At 43.1% G+C, this 23,191-nt stretch overlaps 1 protein-coding gene and 1 pseudogene across 5 annotated transcripts in view; both read right to left on the bottom strand.

The window, feature by feature from the left end:
- Positions 1-1,603: 1,603 nt before the first annotated feature.
- On the bottom strand, positions 1,604-1,733 carry LOC116528322 (annotated as a pseudogene).
- Positions 1,734-3,386: 1,653 nt separating this feature from the next.
- The window catches only part of CERS5 (ceramide synthase 5), a 37,309-nt gene continuing 17,504 nt past the window's right edge, over positions 3,387-23,191 (bottom strand). Inside the window, exons 2-11 of one of the 5 annotated variants that reach the window (XM_032293853.1) lie at positions 16,387-16,492; positions 15,198-15,328; positions 14,186-14,243; positions 11,079-11,129; positions 10,257-10,349; positions 8,816-8,944; positions 8,610-8,716; positions 7,579-7,735; positions 5,945-6,047; positions 3,387-4,284 (exon numbers count right to left, since the gene is read on the bottom strand). In XM_032293853.1, coding sequence (XP_032149744.1) covers positions 4,277-4,284; positions 5,945-6,047; positions 7,579-7,735; positions 8,610-8,716; positions 8,816-8,944; positions 10,257-10,349; positions 11,079-11,129; positions 14,186-14,243; positions 15,198-15,328; positions 16,387-16,492 — 943 coding nt within the window. In that variant the 3' untranslated portion in view covers positions 3,387-4,276. Of the gene's footprint in view, positions 4,285-4,873; positions 6,048-7,578; positions 7,736-8,609; positions 8,717-8,815; positions 8,945-10,256; positions 10,350-11,078; positions 11,130-14,185; positions 14,244-15,197; positions 15,329-16,386; positions 16,539-16,849; positions 17,255-23,191 lie in introns of those variants that run through there. The other 4 variants (XM_032293873.1, XM_032293831.1, XM_032293842.1 and 1 more) reach the window with 4 other exon arrangements.

Below are 23,191 nucleotides of genomic sequence, written 5' to 3'. Positions count from 1 at the left end.
CCAGGCTGGTCTCAAACTCTTGGCCTCAAGCAATCTTTCTGCCTCAGCCTCCCAAAGTGTTTTTGTTTTGTTTTGTTTTTTACATGCTTGGCTCAGCCAGTATTTTTCTTTCTTCCTTTTCTTACAGAAGTGTTTTAGGTGTTAGTTATTGATGTATGTGAAATCTCTTTTGGCCAGGCACAGTGGCTTACACATGTAATCCTAACACTTTGGGAGGTCAAGGCAAAGGCAGGTGAATCACTTGAGGTTATGAGTTTGAGACCAGCTTGGCCAACATGGTAAAACCCTGTCTCTACCAAAAATACAAAAATTAGCCAGGCATGGTGGCACAAGCCTTGGTCCCAGCTAGTCCAGAGGCTGAAACAGAAGAATCACTTGAATGTGAGCCGAGATGGTGCCATTGTACTCCAGCCTGGGAGAAAAAAAAATCCCTAAGCTATAAAGCACTATGCAAACATAAGTGATTTTTAAATTAATAATAAAGCTGCTTGGGAGCCAGGAGGATCATTTCAGCTCAGATTGAGGCTGCAGTGAGCTATGATCAAGCCACTGCAGTCCAGCCTGGGTGACAGAGTAAGACCCTATCTCTAATAATAATAATAATAACAATAATAAAAACCCTTTTATAGCCAACAGAAGAGAGGTAACGCCTTATTTCTCTTAAAAATACTCCTGGTTTGGCTGGGCATGGTGGCTCACGCCTGTAATCCCAGCACTTTGGGAGGATGAGGCAGGCTGATCACCTGAGGTTGGGAGTTCGAGACTAGCCTGACCAACATGGAGAAACCCCGTCTCTACTAAAAATACAAAATTAGCTGGGCATGGTGGTGCCTGCCTGTTAATTCCAGCTACTCAGGAGGCTGAGGCAGGAGAATCGCTTGAAACTGGGAGGCGGAGGTTGCAGTGAGCTGAGATTGTGCCATTGCACTCCAGCCTGGCAACAGGAGTGAAACTCTGTCCCAAAAACAAAACAAAACAAAAACCTCCTGGTTCTCTGGTATAGATGATGTGAGTCTGTAGCTAACCTACTTTCTGCTAATTTGGGTCCCTCCTCCCAGGCCATCTACAAAACTGGTTTTCACAGTCGTCTTGGTGCACCAGTAACAGTTATGTTCTAGCTCTGTATTCCATCTCTAGAACTCTGCCTCTCTCCCACACTCCAACCATATGCACATAGTTCCTTCTCAGAACAAGATTCTGTTCCTGTAATTGACACTCATCTTAATTCACTTATCCAATGCAAACTATTTAATATAACCAGTCTGTACCTCTGGCTGAATGTTTCTGCAACATCTATTCTTCCTCATTATGAAATCTTGGGAAGTGCTGGTAGAGACTGCAGAGTGGTTAATTATGGTATAGATAGTATGGTGATTAGGAATAGAGAGGGAGGGTTAATAAGATAGGAATAGTAAGGGTTTGACTACTTACTAGCTGTTTGACCTTAGCAAGTTAACCTTTTTGCCTCCTATTATCATATGTGTTTAATACAGTGCCTAGCATGTAATAAGAGTTATGTGTTAGCTATTATTATTTTTATTATTGTTTTATTCAGTTGCATCTTTTGTCAGATTAGCCACATACCAGTCAATCCGTTTGTATTAACAAGGCAGTTATTCAACTTTCAGAAGGCAAAATACATATCTCATCTGACTTTCACAAGCACTTTCAATTAGCAATAATCGCGCCTCGGCTAAACCTCATTGGCTGCGATACTGCCACTGCACAAAGCTTGCACTTTCATTCATATTTCACAATTAGTCTATTCAATATAGCAAGTTGAGAACTAAAAGACCTAATTTTTAGTCTTCCTGATTAGCTCTGACCAAATGACTACTTAGAACTTAATTTTCCTATGCCCCACAGTCTTTTTTTCAGCAAGCAATACAGTATTTAATGTTCCCTTAGAAAAAAATAAATCATTTCAAGCTGCTGCTGTTCACCTATTAACCCTTTTGGGATTTCATGGTGTCGGGGGTGGAGCGGGGGAGTAATCTATAATTTGCTTGGCTTACAGAGATAATACCCCCTTCCCAAGTCTGTCTTTTAAAAGGTCATTTCTTACATAATGGAGAACAGAGGCTGCAAAAACAACTACTTGATCTGCGGCAGTCACTACCTTCCAGAATGAGAAGTTAGATTTTCTTCTTTCGTTTAATTTATATTTTTACCTGCACAGTACACATGCTGCTTCCTACGGTTGGCAGCTTCCATTTCTTTCCTCTTTCCCACAGTAGCTTAAATTAGCCCATTGTCATCAGCAAATCTTAATTTACAATTAAGTGCCAATTAAGAGCTCCATTAAGTCGGTCCATTGATCGTTGTTGATGTTGATGTACCTCAAAGAGAATGGGGCTTCCTCAGTCTTCTCCTGGATTTGACTTTCAGTTTTGGAATTAATTGTTGAAGCTGCTGCCTGTGTTCTGCTGATGGGTCTGCCTTTTGGTCCTGCTAGTGGGTTTGTTTTCTGCCCCCTGTTGATATCCAAGTTGTTTGCCCACCTAGAATCTTGGCAGGCGTGCACCACTGAGAGGGCGGAGTGGGTGGCTGGAGGTAAGGAGGCTCATGGCAGTAAGTCTTTCTAAAAATCAAGTCTGTTAGCAAGGTTAAGTTTAGTAGGGTCAATATCCCTATGTCAGTGAACATCAAGTGAGTATCTGATTCTTAGAACAATAACCCATTTCTTTCCATTTTCATTCCTCTCCCTGACACTCTTCATATATCATAATGTACATAAGAGCACTTGGAAATATTTTGATAATCTGAACATTTACCAAATGGAAAATTATTCTGGTAGATGAATATTACATTTGGTAATTTTGCCAAGACCACAGAGAAAAGTCTGGATTAGGATGACTGATTCTTCATGCGCTAAAAGAGAAAACAGAACTAAAACAAGAAACATCAGACTTATTTATCACAACCTTAAAATGTTAATTGGGTTGAACACAGTAGCTCATGTCTGTAATCCCAACACTTTGGCTGAAGGCCGGGTGCTTGAGACCAACCTGGGCAACATGGGGAGACCTCATCTCTACCAAAAAAAAAAAAAGTTAATTGACCATATCTGTATTGACTAAAATAGGAAATACAGGTATCTACCTAATGGTGTTTTGGGTTTTCAACCAAAGCTTTTGTTGGTTCACTATATACATTGTTGAACCTGCCCAGGTCACAGTCTTGTGACCCACTAAACCTATTTACTTTTTCTGAAAACATAAAAGCTCTAAAATGTAAGCAACCTGGCTGACTCGCTTCCCACCATGCACAGAAAGGAAAAATTTGGCGTCCAGGGCCTCCTGAATCAGACCTGGAAAAGCTCTTAATTAGCTTATGGATTCCACAAGTGGTGGACAGAGTCACTAAAGAGGTAGAGACAGTAGAGATGGGTTAAAGCACTTTTAATCACAAATAAACAATAGTATAAGACTGAACAGCTCACTCAGTAGCTGTTGTCCTCCTCCAGGTCTCAGCTCACCCCTCTTCCCATGCCCCTTCCCTGGGTACCATTGAGTAAAGAGCAGGGTATAGGCAGCTGTCTCTGTTGCTATCAGGTGGTAGGAAGGGGATCTAGCTAGGGACCATGGCAATCCTGGCCATCTGTCCAGGGTGCTGTTTCTATTCAACTTTATCATGCAAAATAGTCCAGCTGTGAAAGACGAACAGTGCAGAAATCTGGGACTGAACTTGGCTGTTCCATTCAGATGGTCCAGGGGTTTAGAGCCTCAAGAGCCAAGGGCAAAAAGGGAAGGGATAGTCTGGAGTCGGCATAATTCAAGATGCAACCAAATGTGGAACTGAGGTGGGTCTAAAGGGGACCAGGGAAGGCCTCATGGCCCCCAGTCCAGAATTGTGCCCCAACCCTGGCAATGAAACTCACGCATATGTACAAATGCACATGAACAAACACACACACCAACACACAGAGCAAATAACATTACTGAAAGAACCTGGAGGCTATTAAATACAAAATGGCAGAGGTTTTTTTTAAAGTGAAAATATTTGCTTCTTTGGTACTCCTCAGTGCCTTGCTGTCCCCCAGTCACAGAAGAGTAGATACAGGAAGGGCCAAGAGGAGTATGTTGCCAGTGGCCCTGCAGGTCCATGTATGCTTAAATTCCCATAGCAGCCACCTTACTCTTCAGCCCAGTAGCTGCTTCCCATGTGACCATTCACCTGATTGGCACCATTGCTGGAGCTACCGTCACAGGGACTTTTTGTGCACGTGGTCACATCATCTTCCTCTGAGCTGCTCTCCACATCACTGCGATCATCCTTAGATACCTGGGTGGGATGGGACCAAAGACAGAAAAGTAAGGACAGAACTTTTCTGGAGAGAACCATAAGACACACCTAAGCTCAGAGACCCAGGTTTGGGCACTGTGTCCCCAGTCTGGTCTGCTTTCTGGTGACACCTGACTCAAAGTATTGTTTGGACCATGGCTACTGTTATGACTGTGCTTCACCTGCTTTCTAGTTTTCTCCCTTGTCATCTCCAATTCTGTTCTCTATGGAATAAAAGCTACTTTGGTAGAGGGGGTGTGTCTTTTAGGACCAGCCTAAGAGAACTGACATCATTCATTGAGACCTGGTTTAGGTTTCAGGGAAACTCCAGATACCCTTTCTCTTCTTCCACTTCAAAACCAGGAAAGGCTAACACAAACAATACATATGACTGTCAGGACTGCTTCTATCTTCTGGTGGTTGTGGACAATGCATTTATTCATATTGGTTATGCTGTTTGCCTTATCCTCAAATCTGATCCATAATAGGCCTTTTTTAGTAGTTTACCATTCCTGGGCTCAACTACCACTAACCTATGACACTGTTTTCCAATCTTCTTCCCTTTTCCAAAAGCAAGATCACTTTTCTTGTGAAACTTCAGCATCCCTAAGATACACAATATAGTGAAAACAAAAATGGATTGGCAGTCAATGAGAAAAGAATCTCAGCTTTTCTTTTTTTAATCATGCTACCATCTGTGAATGCTTGTTAACCTGGGCTTTTTTGTTTGGTATTTTCAAATGAAGCATCTGGATTACAGCAGCGTTTCCCAATCTAAACGATCCTGCATATCAAGCAAAGTATTTCAATTTCTCTACCATGGGCCAGGCATGGTGGCTTATACCTATAACCTTAGCACTCTGGGAGGCCAAGGCAGGATTGCTTGAACTCAGGAGTTTGAGACCAGCCTGGGCAACATGGTGAGAGACTTGTCTCTACAAAAAATAAAAAATGACAAAATTAGTTGGGCATGGTGACATGCAACTGTAGTCCTAGCTACTTGGTAGGCTGAATTGAAGCAGGAGGATCTGTTGAGCCCAGGAGGTTAAGGCTACAGTGAGCCATGATTGCGCCACTGCACTCCAGCCTTGGCAATGGAGCAAAATTCTGTCTCAAAAACAAACAAACAAAAAAAACCTCTATCCTGGACTCTAAAAGAACAGAAACCCAGTGAGACCTGTGTAGGATTTCTGACCTCCAGAACTGAAGGATAACAAATATGGTTTAAGTAAAGGAGAGAAGGAAGCGAAAAGGAACATAGCTGTAACAGCTGTTGCCAAGGAGGTGAGCATTTGCTTTGGATTAGCCTCTTGAATTTGTGTTTGATGACTCTGCTGTAGTTGATTATAGCTGCTGACATCTGAACCCAGATGACTAATTGATTACCTGATCTTTAGGATATTTCCACCACAGGGCAGAGTGTCTCTAGACTTCAGGTAAACAGAGACTCAAGAAAAGAAAAAAAAGTAGACTCAATTCTTGCCTCAATTTAGGAAAAAAATCTGGCAACTGCAGCTGTAGTCAATAATGGTCCCATAAAGTCAGGAGAGAGGGCATGCTCTGAGGCAAACACAAGGGAACAGAAAGGAGAGCAGGAGGAAAGAGAACCACATTCAGAAGGACATGCTTCACTGAGTACTAGAAGCACAGATACACTTACATGCAAGAGATGAAACTGTCCACCTCCTGCCAGGCATAGAAAAAAGGAAGGAGGTGAGGAAAGAGTGGAGAGTACAGGGTCTAATTCTTCCTGGACAGGTCACCTAGTCAGGAAAGAAAAGCAGGAGAGAACAGAGATGTCCAGTAGCTACAGCAAGATGCACAGGCACACTGAGCAAGTTCTGAGCCAATGGCAGCCATAAGGAATAATGACATTGGAGCTCATCAGTATTTAGGCTACATTCCATCAGTTGGTCCTAGTATCAGTACCTCCTCAAGCAGAGCCCCTCCCACTTGGGATTCTGTATTCCTTTAGGCTGAAATCCTTAGCTCTTGGACTAACTACAGTGTGACTGCCTCAAAATTTGCAAAGTTCAATTATGAGTATATCATTAAGTGGCATCTTTCTTTGGCTTATGGCATAAGATGGGTATTTGAAACACTACATACCCATTCACTTAGGACACTTGCCTCATACATCAGTGGGGTGAGGTGGGTATTTAGTTTCTCATATAACCCATATCTTGAATATCACAGCATGGTCATCCTGTGGTGGCTTGTGAACTACCACACACCACTTCTAGGTACCTTAACAATCTGCTTTTATACAGTTTATACAGCTCTGCATATGGTTTACTTTGAAAAAGGCCCCATGTCAAAAACAAAAATATGAAATCCACTGAAGTAGGTAGGTAAAGGGGAGGAAATGGTTGAGGCCATCTTTTAAGAAACTCTTAACCTTTGAAACCACCTCTGGTATAGAAATAAAAAAAAAAAGAAAAAAACTTTTAACCCTATCATCCTTTATTTATTTTGAGATGCAGTCTCCCTCTGTCTTCCAGGCTGGAGTGCAGTTGCTCGATCTCGGCTCGCTGCAACCTCCGCCTCCTGTGTCCAAGGGATTCTCCTGCCTCAGCTTCCTGAGGAGCTGGGATTACAGGTGCATACTACCACGGCTGGCTAATTTTTGTATCTCTAGTAGAGATGAGGTTTCACCATGTTGGTCAGACTGGTCTCGAACTTTTGACCTCGTGATCCGCCCACCTCAGCCTCCCAAAGTGCTGGGATTACAAGCATGAGCCACCGTGCCCAGCCCCCTATCATCCTTTAACAAAAGCCATTCCTAAGGGACAGGAAGAAGGCAGAACTTTCCTCTTGCATCTAAAGCACATCTTAAGAGGTAAAACAGGCTTGTTGTAGTGGCTCACACCTGTAATTCCATTGCTTTGGGAGACCGTGGTGGGAGGATTGCTTGAGGCCAGTAGTTGGACACTGGCCTGGGTAACAGTGACACCCTGTGTACAAAAAATAAGACAATTAGCCATGCATGGTGGTGCTCACCTATAGTTCCAGCTACTTGGGAGGCTCAGGTGGGAGAATCCCTTGAGCCCAGGTTTGAGGCTGCAGTGAGCCATGATCATGCCACTGAATTCCAGCCTGGGTAACAAAGCAAGACTTTTCTCTCTTTAAAAAAAAAAAAAAAAAAAAAGCGCTCATGGAAAAGGCGAAGACTTTGGAGCCCCAGGCTTTTTGCTTGGTTTGAGTAGATGGGGTTTACCAGGTGTGGAGAAAGAATGTCTGTTGAGTAATCCCTATCTTCCCCCACACCCCAAATAAGCCATCTTTCATTCTCACCTTTCCCCTGATCAAGGCTTTCAAAGCAATCCGTGCAATCAGGTAGGACCAGATGACATGCAGAACCTGTAGGATCACCAGAAGGCTATTGAGGAGCCACCAGGAAGTGTAAGGCCCGATTATCTCCCAACTCTCAAAGAGGGTCGTGTTCAGAATCCTAGAAGAGGGAGGCCAACAGTCAGATTCTAGAGTCAAAGCTCAGCAGACAGGGATGAAGCTGAGTCCTAGCAGAGCTCTATGTGTTTCCTTCCCAGCCCTTTTGTCAGCTGAAGTTCCAGGGACTGTCATCCATAGTAAGAAAATAAAGAAAGGGAGGACCCTGTTGTGTTTTCTATCTTTAGCGATAAGGAAAGAATAAATCTTAGGAACTGATGGATTATGTCATATTATTATTAATCACTTCAAATATGCAGTTTCATGAAATTAGGACAGCAGTGGGACTGTAATCATAGGAATGACTCAGCTCTTCAGGCACATATAGGATAGGATAGTAGGCAACTGATTTCCATAAAGCAGTGAATGTAGAAGTAAAAGGAGACAGGGAGAGAAGGGGTGGGGGAGCAGAGAGAGGGAGGGAGGGAGCGGGGGAGAGGAAGAAAGAAAAAGAGAGAGAGACAGAGAGGGAGTGTGTTTGTGTGTGTGTGTTGGTCAGGGTTGGGACCAGAGCAGGAACACAAACAAAAAGGGCCTGAGAATTGTGTCAACAGTGCAAAAGAAGGCAAAGGAATTACTTAGGTATAAAATGAGGATTGTTCCTCAGAGATGAGTCAGAAAAACCAGAAGCCCACCAAGTCAAATACTCTGAGTCTGGATCCGACCTTGCTAGAAATATGGTGTGAGGCAGCAGAGGTCCTATGAGTCCATAAAAGGTCAGCACAGGCCAAGGTAAAAGCAGGGCAATAGGGTTCTTGGTGTTCTATCGGCAAAAATAGAATAGAATAGAACAGAAAAACTGAATGGGCAAAATGAGAATTGGCAAAAAGGTATCATTAGGCTCACACCTACCACAGCTCTGTCGCCCTGCCGCTTACCAGAATGGATAGATTCCTAGACGTGTAACCATAAAAACAACACTGAAGATCACAAAAAGGGTGTCACAGAGCCGCTGATACTTGGCATAATTGGCCAGCTTGGCTGCCTGGAGAAAGGAAGATAAGAATTGAGTTGGGGAGAAAGTTCTCACACAGGAATAGAAGAGAAGGCGAAGAAGATGGAGAAAGAGAGACTGGGTTTTTACCTCCAGCAAGAAGTCTGAGACATCATGTAGACACATGATCAGAGTTCCCACTCGAACCATATTGTTGATGTAGGAGAAGGAGATAAGCCCAATGGTAACCAAGTGATGTACAAACATGATCAGGAAGTCCTAGGAAGGAATAGAAATAGAAGAGGGAGGTAAAGGCCAGGACATAGAAACATCAGCCAACCCAATGTCCTGCATTATTCTCTGAGGATCTTACCCACCCTGTATATAATCGTTTCCATTCTGCTTCGACTCTCCCTTAAGCTACCTAGCATTTAACTGAACACTCCCTACATCAGTGACTGACCCATACTCTATGTTAATGCAGCTGAAAAACCAGAAGGTAACAATTTCCTTTGGTAACTGCAGAATCTGGGGGTAACTTCCCAATGGGACACATAAGCCTTAGAATTCCCTGAGATTCTATTACTCTTCTGCTTTAATCAGAGAAATATCAACTAAAAGACCTAATAGAAAGGAGAGGTTTGTGGCTCCAATTTCCTCTTGGGTTCAAATGTCATTAGACCTGGGGAAGTCTAAGTACTTGAGTTATCAGACACATCTATTAAATAATTCTCAGTTTATTATTTTTAAAACTTATTATCTCAAACTCTCTTTTATGTATCACATATTAAAATAAAATTTTAATAAAGTGACCTGTGTCTTCTGACCACAGGAGAGTAAAAGGCTTAAAAAGTGAGTGTCAAGTTTCTATGTCAGATAACACTAACAACCCGGGTAAGTTTTAATTCATTCCCATAAATGCTAACCCTTATTTTCTTCACCAAAGTGAAACCTGAGTTAGTGACAGATTATGGTTAGAGCTGCTGGAACCACATTATTTCACGTAGACACTAATAAAAAGGTAAAGATTCTGTCTTTCCTATTTGGTTGTATAAACTGAAGTTATTTCCAACTCTGTCACTATCTGGGCAAGTCAGCTCCCTTCTCCCAATCACTGCCTCCTAAATAATAGCAGGAAGAGAGTAAAACCCCTTCCTGTTGACCTTCTTTGAGTAAGTGGGGTAACCCAAAAGGGAAAACAGAGCAAGGGTCCCTAACGGTATATGAAAGCCATGTCCAGCTATTCTGGAATAGGGTGTTTATTCTGAATAAGGCATTGCTACCCTCCAATTCTGACTAGTTTCCTGAGCTTTAGATATGTAAGAGGCTTAAAGGAGAAAATGGAAGAAAGTATGCTTCTTAGCTGGTTAACTGTTCTCATCCTGGGGCTGCCATAAATGTCTTAAATATACTTCATCATTAGTTAAGTCTCATTTCTGGGAACATTACAACAAGCTAACAGTCTCATCAAACCTACTTTCTCCTTTTGCGGTCCCAGTCAGGGAAGATAATCCATCATAATGGCAGTCATGGAAGCTGCTAGAAAGAAGGATGCAGTAAGTTGGGGGACTGAGGGAGCCAACGTCCTTACCTTTCTTTTAATGTCTGTAAACTGAGAAAACATAAGGGACCAATAGAAGGCCAATTCCATGATATAATAGTAATAAAGTCCGCTTGACAGAGGCTGGAAGAGAGAAAGAAATAGGATACCAGCTAGTCATTCCATTTCTCCAACTTTCTCTGCCTTGAAGGACCAATACAAATTATTAGACATCTCTCCTCCCCATTCTCTCCCAAGACATGCAATAGCTAACAGACTTTGGATTGCTGTGGAGACTTCCCTTGCCCCTCTGCACATACATCTTCATTCAGCTCTCATCTTGTAGAGATGAGATACAGTTAACACATACTATAACACAATCAAATCAGTATGTCTAGGATTCTGGGCAGTTAGTGCTTTTCACAGGATTAAATACACATAGGCCTTCTCTTCCACCCTTTAACAGTTCCTTGACATATTTCCAGTATGTATTACAACCAAGATGCTCTTAATGGGATTCCAAGTTACCCTTGGTACAAAAAAGACATCTGAACCAGAAAGCACCTCATTAAATACCAGAAAACTGCTTTTCTTTCTAGCCCAATTAGGGTGAATAATAATGGGGAAAATCAGAACAAAAAACTCACTGGATTTCATTGCTATGGGGGCCTCAAGAATAGATACCTCATATGACTGTTAGCAGTGGGGGGAAAAAAAAAAAGATACCCTGACTACACAACTTAAAGGGACTCAGCTCCTAATCCCTCAATCCCAAGGAAATGTACCATCTGTCCTGCGGACTGGCAAAGGACCCTCACTCCCTCCACCTTACACACATTCAAGATCCCTATGCTGAAACAACTGAGATCCTACCTGAAATGGATAGTTATACCAGCACTGTCGGATGTCCCAGAACCAAGGTGACTAAGAGAAAACAGATAATCCACGTCAGTCCTCAAGATTCTCACCTGGCTTCAAGAGCTAACCCATGTATCCCCTTCTCTCTAGGCTGGGGCAAATGAGAGGCAGGAAAGCCCCTGAACAGATTTTAGGGCTCCCTAAAGGATCAATAAATAGCTAGATTATTCTTCTACAACAGAATGTTGTAAATAGAAAAACTATGCTTTGAGGTAAATAAGAACAGTGAGAGCTTTACGATCATTTTTTTTTTGGACATGGAGTCTGACTGTACCATCCAGGCTGGAGTGCAGTGGCCCGATCTCAGCTCATTGTAATCTCCGCCTCCCAGGTTCAAGCAATTCTCCTGCCTCAGCCTCCTGAGTAGCTGAGACTATATGTGCGCACCGCGCCACCACACCCAGCTAATTTTTGTTTATTTTTAGTAGAGACAGGGTTTCACCATGTTGGCCAGGCTCGTCTCAAACTCCTAACCTCAGGTGCTCCACCCACCTCAGCATCCCAAAGTGCTGGGATTACAGGCGTGAGCCACCGTGCCTGGCTAGGATCGTTTTAGGAAACATCACCACCTGGACTATATATACAGGAAGACAATGATTCCATTTGATAACTAAGAAATATAACTCCATGCCAGGTTCAGAATCTCTACTGGAATAATGATTATGTCCTTTAAGAAGTTTGTTTACATCAACTTTGCTGCTGGACTTCTTATCATTACATTGTTCACCATATTGTCTTATTATCCTTTCAATGACTATAGGATCTGTAGTGATAACCCTTCCCATATTGATAATTCTTTTTTTTTTTTTTTTTTTTTAAGAGATGGGGTTTCACTATGTTGGCCAGGATGGTCTTAATCTCCTGACTTCAGGTGATCCGCCTGCCTCGGTCTCCCAAAGTCCTGGGGTTACACGCGTGAGCCACTATGCCCAGCCATTTTTTTTTTCATATTTTCTTTTTTTGTTGGAGTTTGTCAGTTTTAATCAAACCTTTCAAAGAATGAACTTTTGGGTTTATCCATGGCCGGGCACGGTAGTTCACACCTGTTAATACCAGCACTTTGGGAGGCTAGGGTGGGTAGATTGTGTGATCTCAGCTCACTGCAACCTCTGCCTCCTAGGTTCAAGCAATTCTTGTGCCTCAGCCTTCCCAGCAGTTGGGATTACAGGTGCACGCCACCACACTCCGCTAAATTTTTTTTGTTTTTAGTAGACACGGAATTTCGCCATGTTGCCCAGGCTGGTCTTGAACTCCTGAGCTCAGGTAATCTGCCTGCCTCAGCATCCCAGAGTGCTAGGATTACGGGCGTGAGCCACTGCACCAGGCTGACTTCCAAATATTTCCTATGCCTCTCATTACAGTTGACTTCTTTTTTTTGAGACGGAGTTTCACTCATGTTACCCAGGCTGGAGTGCAATGGCGCGATCTCGGCTCACCGCAACCTCCGCCTCCTGGGTGCAGGCAATTCTCCTGCCTCAGCCTCCTGAGTAGCTGGGATTACAGGCACGCACCACCATGCCCAGCTAATTTTTTGTATTTTTAGTAGAGACGGGGTTTCACCATGTTGACCAGGATGGTCTCGATCTCTTGACCTCGTGATCCACCCGCCTCGGCCTCCCAAAGTGCTGGGATTACAGGCTTGAGCCACCGCGCCCGGCCCCTACAGTTGACTTCTAATTTAATTCCATTATGGTCAGAGAACACATTCTTTAAGATTTCAATATTGTGAAATTTGCTGAGACTTATTTTATGGCCCAGCATTAGTTTATCTTTCTACACACTCTTGAAAATTATATGTATTCTTCAGCTGTTGGTGTAGTGTTCTAATGTCAATAAGGTAAAACTGGTTGATCATGTTGTTCATATCTTTTACATCCTTAGTGATTATTTTTTGTCTAGGGTTTAGGTCAGTTACTGAGAGAAAAGTATTAAAATCTTCAAATACAACTGTATATTTGTCTATTCTTTTCCTTCAGTTGAGCCAGTTTTTTGTCTATAATATTTTGAAAACATGATGTCCTTTAGAGAGAAACAGTATGGTATGGGGAAAAAAACATGAACTCAAGAAACAAAAAGCCTGAAATTCTTCCTTCTTTTTCTGAGGCAGAGTCTTGCTCTGTCACCCAGGCTGGAATGTAGTGGCTCCATCATGGCTCACTGCAGCCTTGACCTCCTGGGCTCAAGCCGTTCTCTCACCTTAGCCTCCCAAGTAGCTGGGACTACAGGTGCATGCCACCACAACAGGCTAATTTTTGTATTTTTTTTTTTTTGGTAGAGGTGGGGTTTCACCATGTTGCCCAAGTTGATCTCGAACTCCTGGGCTTAAATGATCCGCCCATCTTGGTCTCTCAAAGTGTTAAAATTAAGCCACCGTGCCTGGCCCCCTGAAATTCTTGACTCTGACAATTAACTAAAAAGTGAGAATAATACCTGTTTCACCCATTTTAAAAGGTTGATTCAGTTTCCCCTCTTTCAATTTTTGTCAAGTGCTTTGCAAACCATTAAGTATTATGCTGGTTTAGTTATTACTAATATCATTAGTATCATCTAGGGGAGAAACAGCAGAGTTATAAGATTACTGAAGTCAGGCCCCAGACAGAAGACAATCTATTAGGATATAAGTCTGGACTATGGGCATCACAGAGAAGGAAAAGTTGGGGAACTATAAAGATCTAAAGGTATTTAGACCGGGTGCGGTGGCTTACGCCTGAAATCCCAGAACTTTGAGAGGCTGAGGCGGGTGGATCTCCTGCGGTCAGGAGTTCAAGACCAGTCTGGGCAACATGGTAAAACCCCATCTCTACTAAAAATGCAAAAATTAGCCAGGTGTGGTGGTGTGCACCTATAGTCCCAGCTACTTGGGAGGCTGAGGCAAGAGAATTGCTTGAACCTGGGAAGTGCAAGTTACAGGGAGCTGAGATTGTGCCATTGCACTCTAGGCTGGGTGACAGAGCGAGACTCCAGTTCAAAAAAAAAAAAGATCTAAAGGTATTTAACTCTTACTCCTAGAGATCTCAGCATGATTAGAATCCAACAGAGGACTAGAGAAAGTTAAGACTCACCGACCAGAGAAATCTAATTCCATAGCAGAATATGAATAAATAAAAAGTGAATCTCCACCTGGGTGGGCAAAGAGTAGAGGTTAGACACATGTCCACTCCAACCAAAGTCTCTGAGGCTGGGGAGGTCAAGATAGCAGATTTGGGGATAAGAGAGTTAAAGGACCAATTCCTAGAACAGGGGTAACTACTGTCATTTAAAAAGCCAAAGACTGAGCCATTTTCCATTAGGAAAAATATTAGGCACTATTATCAGACTCCCTAGCATTTTTCTTTACATGAAAATTATTAAAACAGTGCTCAGAGGATAATTAGAAAAAGCTCAATAAAGTGAAGAATAGTAGTTCCCAGAAAAGGAATGCTTCCTACAAATTTTTTTTTAGAGGCAGAGTTTCGCTCTCGTTCCCCAGGCTGGAGTGCAATGGCACGATCTTGGCTCACTGCAACCTCTGCCTCCCAGGTTTAAGCAATTCTCCTGCCTCAGTCTCCCAAGTAGCTGGGATTACAGACATGTGCTACCATGCCTGGCTAAGTTTTGTATTTTTAGTAGAGACGGGTTTTCTCCATGTTGGTCAGGCTGGTCTTGAACTCTCGACCTCAGGTGATCCACCCGCCTCGGCCTCCCAAAGTGCTGGAATTACAGGCGTGAGCCACTGCGCCCAGCCAGAATGCTTCCTACAAATTGTCAACTTATAGCAAGCAAGCCAGTACTCTGTTAAAGTATACATGTATGAGTACATCTACTTATGTAAGTACAGTTATGAGAACTTACTTCCAATCTATTTGGAAAAAGGGAAAAAAATGGAACCACACCTAGCTTCGTGGCAACATGTCCAAGAACCTTAAGGGAATCAGTGTTCCAGTTCCCTTCTTTGGTACCTATAATAGGCTGAGTTAGCCCTCTGTAGCCATTAACTGCTGTCCTAACAACAGAAGTGATTTCCAAAAAGAAAACTTTAGTCCAGTTGTATCCCACTCTCTCCCTTATTCTCTCCCTCCTTCCTTGCATACTTACATGCTTTCACAGAATTTAGTGAGCGTTGGGGGCTTGTCCTGATTCCTCCGATGGCGAAACCAGCATTGGATTTTTCGGACATTCCAATCCAGCTGCTTTGACAGGCCCTCCAGCCTTTTCTTGTCAGGATACTGTAAATGTATAACCAGAGTCAGAACACCAGTGTCTCCTCAGACCCCTCCTTCAATCCCACTGACTAGCTGAGTGACAAGGTATGATAGCCATCTAGCCATAGTGGCTCAAGTGATGTTTATCTTTCCAGGTTTTATCCCAAAGTCATTTTTAGTCAGAAATTTTGTCTTACATATCAAGGATTTTTACAGCTCACCTATATACATCCTTGTTTTGTCTTTTTCCCCAGCCCAAGCTGAGTGAAAAAGGAAATTAAAAACCCAAATTGGCCAGGCACGGTGGCTGATGCCTGTAATCTCATCACTTTGGGAGGCCAAGGCAGGAGGATCACCTGACATCGGGAGTTCGAGACCAGCCTGACCAACGTGGAGAAACCCCATCTCTACTAAACGTACAAAATTGCCAGGCATGGTGGTGCACGCCTGCAATCCCAGTTACTCAGGAGACTGAGGCAGGAGAATCACTTGAACCTGAAAGGCGGAGGTTGCAATAAACAGAGATCGCACCATTGCACTCCAGCTTGGGCAACAAGAGCGAAAGTCCATCTCAAGAAAAAGAAAACCCAAACTGCATGCCAGGCCATGGTGGCTCATGCCTGTAATTCCAGCATTTTTGGAGGCCGAGGGCTGAAGGATAGTCTGAGCCCAGGAGTTCAAGCCCAGCCTGGGCAACATGGCAAAACCTCGTCTCTCCAAAAAACAACAAAAAACCCAACTGCAAAGGCTATCAGTACCATCTCCATCTCAGTTACATAACTAGGCAGTGACAGAAACTGGAACAAGGAGAAACAAAAACAAGATACGGTGCGTGTTTGGGAAAAGGGGTAAAGGTGGCTGCTGGGCCTAAAACTCAAACATACTGCCTATGTAAACTTGACATATATAGGGCCCAAAGGTTTTCCCTGAGGGGATAAATCTCTCCATATACCTATATGGACTACTCAAACATGAAAGATCATCCCATTCTATCCTTACCCTTAGAGGTATGTGCTCTCTCTCCTGCCCTGCCCCATGGAACAACCCCTTATGTAAATTTTCCTGTTTTTTTGCCTACTTACCTTAGTAATAGATATGAACACCTTTTCAAGGATGGCATTGGGTTGGGCCTGATAAGGACCACTGTCCTCGATGCCAATATGGAGTGCACAGGGTTTGGCAATAAACCTGTAATAGAGAAAACCCAAGGGCCAAATGTTTTTTAAAAATTTATTTATACGGCCGGGCGCAGTGGCTCAAGCCTGTAATCCCAGCACTTTGGGAGGCCGAGGCGGGTGGATCACGAGGTCAAGAGATCGAGACCATCCTGGTCAACATGGTGAAACCCTGTCTCTACTAAAACTACAAAAAAATTAGCTGGGCATGGTGGCGCGTGCCTGTAGTCCCAGCTACTCAGGAGGCTGAGGCAGGAGAATTGCCTGAACCCAGGAGGCGGAGGTTGCGGTGAGCCGAGATCGCGCCATTGCACTCCAGCCTGGGTAACAAGAGCGAAACTCTGTCTCAAAAAAAAAAAAAAAAAATTATTTATAATTGACACATAATTGTCACAATTGTACATATTTATGGGGCACAATGTGATGTTTCAATGCATGTATACATAGTATAGTGATGAAACTGAGGCTATTGCCATATCCATCACTTTCAACATTTATCACTTCTTTATGGTGACAACATTCACCGGCCTCAGCCTCCCAAAATGCTGGGATTACAGGTGTGAGCCATTGTGCTGGATGGATGCTTTTTAGAAATGCATAATCTTGAGCCCATCTCAGACTTGCAAAATCAGAATCTGCATTTTAACAAGATCCCCAGGTGATTCACATGTCCATTAAAATGTGAGCGCCACAAATCTACTTCATAAGAATCTTGTAAGTATTCAATGAGATAACGTATATGAAAGACCCTGGCACAAAAAACAGTCTGGCTAATATGGTGAAACCCTGTCTTTACTAAAAATACAAAAATTAGCCAGGCGTGGTGGTGGATGCCTGTAGTCCCAGTTACTTGGGAGGCTGAAGCAGGAGAATCACTTGAACCTGGGAGGTGGAGGTTGTGAGAGCTGAGATCGTGTCAGTGCACTCCAGCCTGGGTGAGAGAGTGAGACTCTGTCTCAATCAATCAATCAATAAAATGCTGTTCTTCTCAGTTTTTTTGTTTTGGAAAAGTTATTTTTTCATAAAATGTAATGAGTTCATTGTTATTTATTTACTTATATTGACACAGGGTCTCACTTTCTCACCCAGGCTGGAGTGCAGCGGTGTGATCACTGTTCACTGTAGCCTCGAGCTCCTAAGCTTGAGCGATCCTCCCACCTCAGCCTCCCAAGTAGCTGAGACCACAGATGCTGGCCATGCCGGGCTAATTTTTAAATTTTTTTTGTAGAGGCAGGGTTTCTTCATGTTTCCCAGGCCACTGTGATTTTTAAATTAATAGATATGGGCTGCGCACAGCGGCTAACACCTGTTATCCTAGCACTTTGGGAGGCTGAGGCAGGTGGATCACTTAAGCCCAGGAGTTTGAGACCAGCCTGGGAAACATGGTGAAACCTTGTTTGGTGTGGTAGTTCATGCCTGTGGTCCCAGCTACTTGGGAGGTTGAGGTGAGAGGATCGCTTGAGCCTGGGAAGTCGAGGCTGCAGTGGGCTGTGATTGTGCCACTACACTTCAGCCTGTGTGACAGAGCCAAATCCTATCTCAAAAATAAACAGGCTAGGCGAGGTGGCTCATGCCTGTAATCCCAGCACTTTGTGAGTCTGAGGTGAGCAGACTGCTTGAACTCAGGAGTTCAAGACCAGGCTGGCCAACATGGTGAAACCCCATCCTCTACCAAAAAATACAAAAATTAGCCAGGCATGGTGGCACATGCCTATAGCCCCAGCTACTTGGGAGGCTGAGGTGGGAGGATCTCTTGAACCCAGGAGGCAGAGGTTGCTGTGAACTGAGATCTTACCACTGCACTCCAGCCTGGGCAACAGAGCAGACTCTGTCTCAATAAATAAATAAATAGGCTGTGCCGGTGGCTCACGCCTGTAATCCCAGCACTTTGGGAGGCTGAGGTGGGTGGATCACTTGAGGTCAGGAGTTTGAAACCAGCGTGGCCAACTTGGCAAAAACCCCATCTCTACTAAAAATACAACAACAAAAAATTAGCCAGCCGTGGTGGCGCACACCTGTATTCCCAGCAACTCCGGAGGCTGATGCAGGAGAACTGCTTGAACCTGGGAAGCAGAGGCTGCAGTGAGCCAAGATTGCACTACTGCACTCCAGTTTGGGTAACAGAGTGAAACTTCATCTCAAAAAAAAAAATACACACACACACACACACACACACATATACACACACATATAGATATCTATATACATATGTATGTAGACATTTTATACATGTGCAAATACATGTAGAAAACATGGACATTTTCCTCATTTTTCTTCTAAAACAGTAGGCATTGACAGATACTATCCACATAAACAAAACCTCTTTGGGATCCTTGAACATTTCTAAGATTGTAAAGGAGTCCTGAGATCATAGTTTGAAAACTGCTGTGCTAAATGACACTGAGAAATCAAACTTTTAGTGTGACTTTCTGTTGTCTCCAGGATCAATCCACTTTTTAAAATAATTTGTCAGACAAGATTTTCCTTTGCTGGCAGATCTTAGTAAGCAGGCATTTAGTGGTCTATAAAAATAAGCTACTATTTTCCACCTCTTAATGCCAGGAACATGAGTCTAGTGAACCATCCTGACAGTATTAGATTTGTCCTACTTTGTAGAGATCATTTCACTCTGCCCTTTTCCTGCTCTCCAGATACATAGCAGCAGTTGACCTAAGCCTGGGTTAATTAGGATAAAATTACCTATTGCTTTCACTTTTTCATACCAAAGACAGGAGCTATACTAATAATGCTACCTTTGTGATTCATTACACCACTGATGAATATGAGTTATACACAAATAAATCCAAAGTCTAGATTAAGCTTCTCAACTAGTATATTGTGGTAAGTAACACAAACGGGCTGTACTTATGCTGAGATATTCATCTTAGCTCTCACTGTGGTCCATGGGGCCTTCAGATAGCCAGAAACCTTTAGTCTATAGTCTCTGGCCTCATATGCCTTACTGTATAATGCAAATGTTATTTATTTATTTATTTAGAGACAGAGGCTTGCTCTGATGCCTGGGCTGAAATGAAGTGTAGTAGCGTGATCCTGGCTTACTCCAACCTCCACCTCTTGGGTTCAAGTGATTCTTGTGCCTCAGCCTCCCAAGAAGTAGCTGGGACTACAGGCATGCACCACCATGCCAGCTAATTTTTGTATTTTAGTAGAAACGGGGGTTTCACCATGTTGGCCAGGCTGGTCTTAACTCCTGACTTCAAGTGATCCGCCCGCTTCAGCCTCCCAAAGTGCTGGGATTACAGGCACGAGCCAGCACACCCAGCCACAAATTTTTTATGTTTGCAGCAATATGACCAGATTGAGAAGCACCAGCTCAGATCAATTTCTGGAAAAATATAAAGTGCCAAAGTAGATATATAAAAAGAACAGGAGTTTAAAACCAGCCTGGACAATGTGGTGAGAACCAATCTCTACAAAAAATTAGCTGGGTGTGTTAGCATGTGCCTGTGGTCCCAGCTACTGGGGAGGCTGAAGCAGGAGGACTGTTTGAGCCTAGGAAGTGGAGGCTGCAGTGAGCCCTGACTGCGCCACTACACTCCAGCCGGGGTGACAGAGTGAGACGCCATCTCCAAAACATAAAATAATGAAATAAAATAAAGCTTTGGAGTGAAAGATGAGTTGAGTTTTGTGTATGCTGAATCTGAAGTACCCGTGGGACACTGAAATGAAACTGTCTAGGGTGAAATACACTTGGAAAAGGGGCTTGGGTATGATATATATAGAGAAAGAAAGAAGAATACAAATGAATGAATATAAGTGGTAGCTAAATTTGTGAGGGTCGTTGTGATTGCATACGAAAGAAATGCCAGATGTAGGTGATGGGGAGGAAGGCAGCAAATCACACTGCCACATGTGTTCCTATGCAACAATTTTGCATGTTCTTCACATGTACCCCAAAACCTAAAATGCAATAAAATAAATAAATGAGAAAAAAAAAAAAAGAGAGAACTGAGGTCAGAACCCTGGAAAACACCATAAAAGGTGAATTTAGGGGACAGGAAGGTCAGAGGTGGGGTTGTATCAAATAAGGAAGAGACCAAGACAAGGACTTCAGTATCTACTAGATTTGGCAATTTAGAGATCTGTAGTAACCTTTACCAAAGAAATTCCAGTAAAACAGGGACTCTAAAAGAGCAATGAATTAAAGAAGTGAAATATGTAGGATGAAAGAAGTAGAAATAGCCAAGACCCTCAAGAATTTAGGCTAAGAAGAAAAGGGAATGGCCTCAACTTCAGCATCAGAATCACTCAATGTAATCTAATCACATGTAAAACAATCTCCCTGTGCTTTAGACCCACTCTCTTCCTGATCAGAAATTTCATTTTACTTATCCCTCCTTTTTTTCTATTATCTTCAGCCTCACTCTCAACTTGTTTCTTCTCATCAGATCTTAAACATGCACAAGTTTTTCACATCTTAAAACAGCGCTCCCTGTCCCTAGCACCCTCTGGCCTTCCCCGACATCACAACTAAACTCCCATTCATTCCTCAACCCTCCTTCTCTCCTCTGGCTTCTGTCCCTACACTCCACTGAAGCTGTTCTTGCCAAAGTTGTCAGTGATCTCCTTACTGTGAAAACAAATGGATGCTTTTCAGTCCCTTATCTTACTTGACCTTTCAGCAGCATTTTATTAGGTTGGTGCAACAGTAATTGCCATTACTTTTAATGGCAAAAGCCCCAATTACTTTTGCACCAACCAAATAAATTAATGACTAACCTCCTTCTTGAAATGCCCTCTTCTATTCCTTACTGCCATATTCTTCCTATTCTTCTTCCTCTACCTCTTCGGCAGTGAAACTAACTGCCTGGTAAGCATTGCTAGTTGAGTCACCTTGGACAAGTTACTTTGTGCTTCAGTTCTCTCCTCTGTAAAATGAGGATAACATTAGTGCCTATCTACCTCATAAAAGTACTAATGAGGATTCAATGCTTAGCACTTAGAATATTAAACACCCACTTTTTTTTTTTTTTTGAGACAGAGTCTCCCTCTGTCACCCAGGCTACAGTACAGTGGTGTGATCTCAGCTTGCTGCAACCTCTGCCTCCCAGGTTCAAGCAATTCTGCCTCAGCCTCCCAAGCAGCTGGGATTACAGGCGCCAGCCACCACGTCTGGCTAAATTTTCTATTTTTAGTAGAGATGGGGTTTCACCATGCTGGCCAGGCTGTTCTCAAACTCCTGGCCTCAAGTGATTCACCTGCCTCGGCCACCCAAAGTGCTGGGATTACAGGCATGAGCCACCATGCACAGCCTAAACCAACTATTAATATTATCAAATAACGTATGACTGTCATTTCTCTATCTCCTTTGCAGTTTATTTTTCCTCTGCCTTTTCCTATAACATGGTGTTTCCTCAGTGTTCACTTAGAGACTGTCTTCGGACTCTACATGCTCACCCTCAGTAACCTCTTTCAATTACAGTAGAGGGTCTCAAAGTATGGTCTGCAGAGGATTCCTGAGGCACTCTCAGGGGCTCTACAAACTGAACTATTTTCATAACAATATTATTATTTGCCTTTTTCACTGTGTTGACATTTGCAGTGATTGTGTAAATCAATGGTAGGTAAAATGTTATCATACTTTAGCCCAAATCAAGGTAGTGACACCAGATCATACTAGTAGTTACTATACTACAGAGCTGCATCTTCTCAATTTTTTTAAACACGTCAGTTTTGCTTAAGAATGTCCTTGATCCAAGTCATGGCACCAAAAAAAAAAAAAAAAAAGTGTCCTTGATGGGCCAGGTGCAGTGGCTCACGCCTGTAATCCCAGCACTTTGGAGGCAGAGGCAGGCAGATCACCTGAGGTCAGGAGTTCAAGACCAGCCTGACCAACATGGAGAAGCCCCGTCTCTACTAAAAATACAAAATGAGCCGGGCATGGTGGTGCATGCCTGTAATCCCAGCTACTCGGGAGGCTGAGGCAAAAGAATCACTTGAACCCAGGAGGTGGAGATTGCAGTGAGCCAAGATCACGCTGCTGCACTGCAGCCTGGACAACAAGAGCGAAACTTCATCTCAAAAAAGAAAAAAAAAATGTCCGCGATGAAGCACTACAAATTATTACTTTTATTAAATCTCGACCCTTGAATATATTTTTAAAAAGCATTCTGTGATTGGGCACAGTGGCTCATGCCTGTAATCCCAGCACTTTGGGAGTCCGATGTGAGCGGATCACTAGAGGCCAGGAGAGCGAGACCAGCCTGGCCAACATGGTGAAACCCAGTCTCTATTTATTCCGTGATAAAATGAATGTACTCATAAAGCACATCTGATGCAAACCAAAGTATATGGCTCTCAAGGAAAAGCATTTGTATAATTATTGTGAGCTGAATAAACTAAGTCACTTTTTCCATAGAATACCATTTTTACCTGAAAGGACTGACAAACTAATGTTACTCAACTCTGAGTATTTAGCAAACACTTTCTCAAAAATAAATGAGGCCGGGTACGGTAGGTCTTGCCTGTAATCCCAGCACTTTGGGAGGCTGAGGTGGGTGGATCACCTGAGGTCAGGAGATGGAGATCAGCCTGGCCAACATGGTGAAACGCTGTCTCTACTAAAAATACAAATATTAGTCAGGTGTGGTGGTGGGCATCGCATCTATAATCTCAGCTACTCAGGAGGCTGAGGCAGGAGAATAGTTTGAACCCAATAGGTGGAGGTTGTAATGAGCTGAGATCACACCAC

This window comes from Sapajus apella, unplaced genomic scaffold (genome assembly GCF_009761245.1).
Source record: "Sapajus apella isolate SASKATOON/1434 unplaced genomic scaffold, GSC_monkey_1.0 scaffold2, whole genome shotgun sequence".
Lineage (NCBI taxonomy): Eukaryota > Metazoa > Chordata > Mammalia > Primates > Cebidae > Sapajus > Sapajus apella.
This window is presented reverse-complemented; position numbering and strand designations above follow the sequence as displayed.